At 61.4% G+C, this 2,769-nt stretch overlaps 1 protein-coding gene across 1 annotated transcript; it reads left to right on the forward strand.

The window, feature by feature from the left end:
* The first annotated feature begins 996 nt into the window (after positions 1 to 996).
* Positions 997 to 2,616, forward strand: UGA11 (Uga11p). Its single transcript, XM_018856112.1, has one exon. The coding sequence runs from the start codon at positions 1,057 to 1,059 to the stop codon at positions 2,533 to 2,535; it is 1,479 nt and encodes a 492-aa protein (XP_018711250.1). The 5' UTR covers positions 997 to 1,056; the 3' UTR covers positions 2,536 to 2,616.
* Positions 2,617 to 2,769: the final 153 nt, after the last annotated feature.

Below are 2,769 nucleotides of genomic sequence, written 5' to 3' on the forward strand. Positions count from 1 at the left end.
AGCGCCGAATGGATTGGTATAGTGCCAACTGGGTGGATTCAGTGCCAAATGGGTGATTTAGTGCCAACTGGGTTGATTCAGTGCCAAATGGGTGATTTAGCGCCGAATGGATTGGTATAGTGCCAAATGGGTGATTTAGCGCCGAATGGATTGGTATAGTGCCAAATAGGTTGATTCAGTGCCAAATGGGTATTTCAGTGCCAAATGGATTCAGTCCAGCTCAAAATAAAACGGATCTAGCACCAAACAAGTTGATCTATCACAAAATGAATTGGGTCCAGCACAAATGGATTGGGTCCGGCGCAAAACGGATTGGTCCGAAATGGGTTATCGCAGAATTAATCGGAACCAGCACAAAATGGGGTGTGCCGGATTTCTCAGACACTCGCAGCAGGCAAACTGAACAATAGAGCCAGGCGTGTTTTTGCTTCGTGTTTCAACTGCAGTTGATCGGAAACGTGGCACAGGTAGGGCTAGCAACGGTAGGGCCAGAAACGGCAGGGCTGTCGTGGTGGGCTCGGACTCGACGGTGCGGCCTGCACACAGCAGGCCAGTCCGTGATGCTCCGCAACGGGGCACGTGACCAAAGAATATCACGTGACCAGGCATTATCATGCGATCGGTCACGTGCCCCTGGCTGCCGCCGCGCGTCTGCTGCGCGCGTATCAGCCGGCAGCGCGTGCATGGCCGCGCAATCAGACCGCCAAATCGCGCGATGCGCAAGACGGCACCGCGGCGCCCGTTAAAGCAGCCGCCCACCAAACCCCCCCTGCTTGTCCTCGGGCGCCTGCTCCGGCAGCCACGGCCAGAAAAGAAATGTCCGCCCCTTCTTTCCAAACTCTGCCGCCCCTCCTTCCCGAACCCGCGCCGCCTCGGGATTCCAGGTCCTAAACCCCCGCATGCGCCTGCCCAAAGCGGCGCGCATATCGCGTGCGCATTTCCGCTTGCGGAAGTATAAGAGGGCACAGCAGGCCCTGCCCCAATCTCTCAAGCACCCAGCGCACGCCATTCCACGACTTCTGGCACTTCAAAAAACACCCATAGAATAAACAGAATATGCTCAGGCCCCGCGGATTCACAGCCCTCCCCCGCGCGTGGCCTTCCCGCGCAGCCTCGTCGTCCGTAGCTGCGGCATACTACCCCTCCGAGCCCGTTGCACCCAGCCTCGTCACGGCCTCAGTGCCTGGCCCCAAAAGCATCGAGCTCAACCAGCACTTGGGCGCCGTGTTCGACAACCGCGCGTCGTACTTTGTCACGGACTACGGCCGCTCCGTGGGGAACTACATCTCCGACGCCGACGGCAACCAGTTGTTGGACGTGTACTGCCAGATCTCGTCCATCGCCTTGGGCTACAACAACCCCGCGTTGCTCGCCACGGCCGCGTCCCCACAAATGGCCAGCGCCCTCGTCAACCGGCCCGCATTGGCGTGTTTCCCGCCGGCCGACTACGGCCGGATCTTGCAGGACGGGCTCTTGGCCGCCGCGCCCCCCGGCACCAACAAGGTGTGGACGGCGCTTTCCGGCTCGTGCGCCAACGAAACCGCGTACAAGGCCGCGTTCATGTACCAGGCGGCGCGGCGGCGCGGCTCGCTGGACTTCACGGACGAGGAGTTGACGTCGGCCATGGAAAACCAGCCGCCGGGCGCGCCCGACAGGGCCATCTTGTCCTTCGACAAGGGCTTCCACGGCCGCTTGTTCGGGTCGTTGTCCACGACACGGTCCAAGCCCATCCACAAGTTGGACATTCCGGCGTTCAACTGGCCCAAGGCGCCGTTCCCGGCGTTGCAGTACCCGTTGGCCGAGCACGTGCGCGAGAACGCCGAGGAGGAGGCGCGGTGCTTGGCCGAGTTCGAGCGCATCGTGCGGCTGCACCCGCCCCACTCCATCGCGGCCATCGTGGTGGAGCCCGTGCAGGCGGAGGGCGGCGACAACCACGCGTCGCCCGCGTTCTTCCAGGGCTTGCGCGCCTTGACCTTGGAGCACGACATCCTCATGATTGTCGACGAGGTGCAGACCGGCGTGGGCGCCTGCGGCAAGTTCTGGGCCCACGAGCACTGGGACTTGGCCGTGCCGCCGGACATGGTCACGTTCTCCAAGAAGTTCCAGGCCGCGGGCTTCTACTTCTCCGACCCGGCCTTGCAGCCGGCACAGCCCTACCGCCAGTTCAACACCTGGTGCGGCGACCCCTCCAAGGCGCTCCTTGCACGCACCATCTACCAGGAGATCACGCGGCACGACCTCGTGGCCCGCACCGCGCAGGTCGGCGCCTACTTATACGGGCAGATGGAGCAGATGTTTGCGAGGCACCCGGCCGCGGTGCACAGCTTGCGGGGCGAGAACTTCGGCACGTTCATAGCGTGGAGCTGCGAAAACCCGGCCAAGCGCAACGAGTTGTTGATGCGCATGCGGTCCGTGGGCGTGAACATCGGCGGCTGCGGCAACCACAGCGTGCGCTTGCGGCCGTCGCTTGTGTTTGAGCGGGCCCACGCGGACGTGTTTTTGGAGGCGCTCGAGTACTCGTTGCGGGCGCTCTAGGCCAATGGTCCGGAGAGGGTCCGGAGGATGGCCCTGGAGAATGTCTGGAGAATGTCTGGAGAATTTCGGGAGAATTGTGTCGGGAGAAATTCTGTAGAACTTCTGGAGGATTTCCGGGGAACTTCTGGAGAATTGTGTCTGGAGAATTTCGGGTAAATTTCTGGAGAAATGGCCCTGGAGGATTTCTGGAGAATGGCCCTGGAGAATGTCTGGAGAATGTCTGGAGAATTTCGG

This window comes from Metschnikowia bicuspidata, assembly GCF_001664035.1.
Source record: "Metschnikowia bicuspidata var. bicuspidata NRRL YB-4993 chromosome Unknown METBIscaffold_4, whole genome shotgun sequence".
NCBI classification, from domain to species: domain Eukaryota; kingdom Fungi; phylum Ascomycota; class Pichiomycetes; order Serinales; family Metschnikowiaceae; genus Metschnikowia; species Metschnikowia bicuspidata.

Coding starts and splice junctions, on each gene's coding strand:
- UGA11 (XM_018856112.1), top strand. CDS start 1,057: ATGCTCAGGCCCCGCGGATTCACAGCCCTCCCCCGCGCGTGGCCTTCC.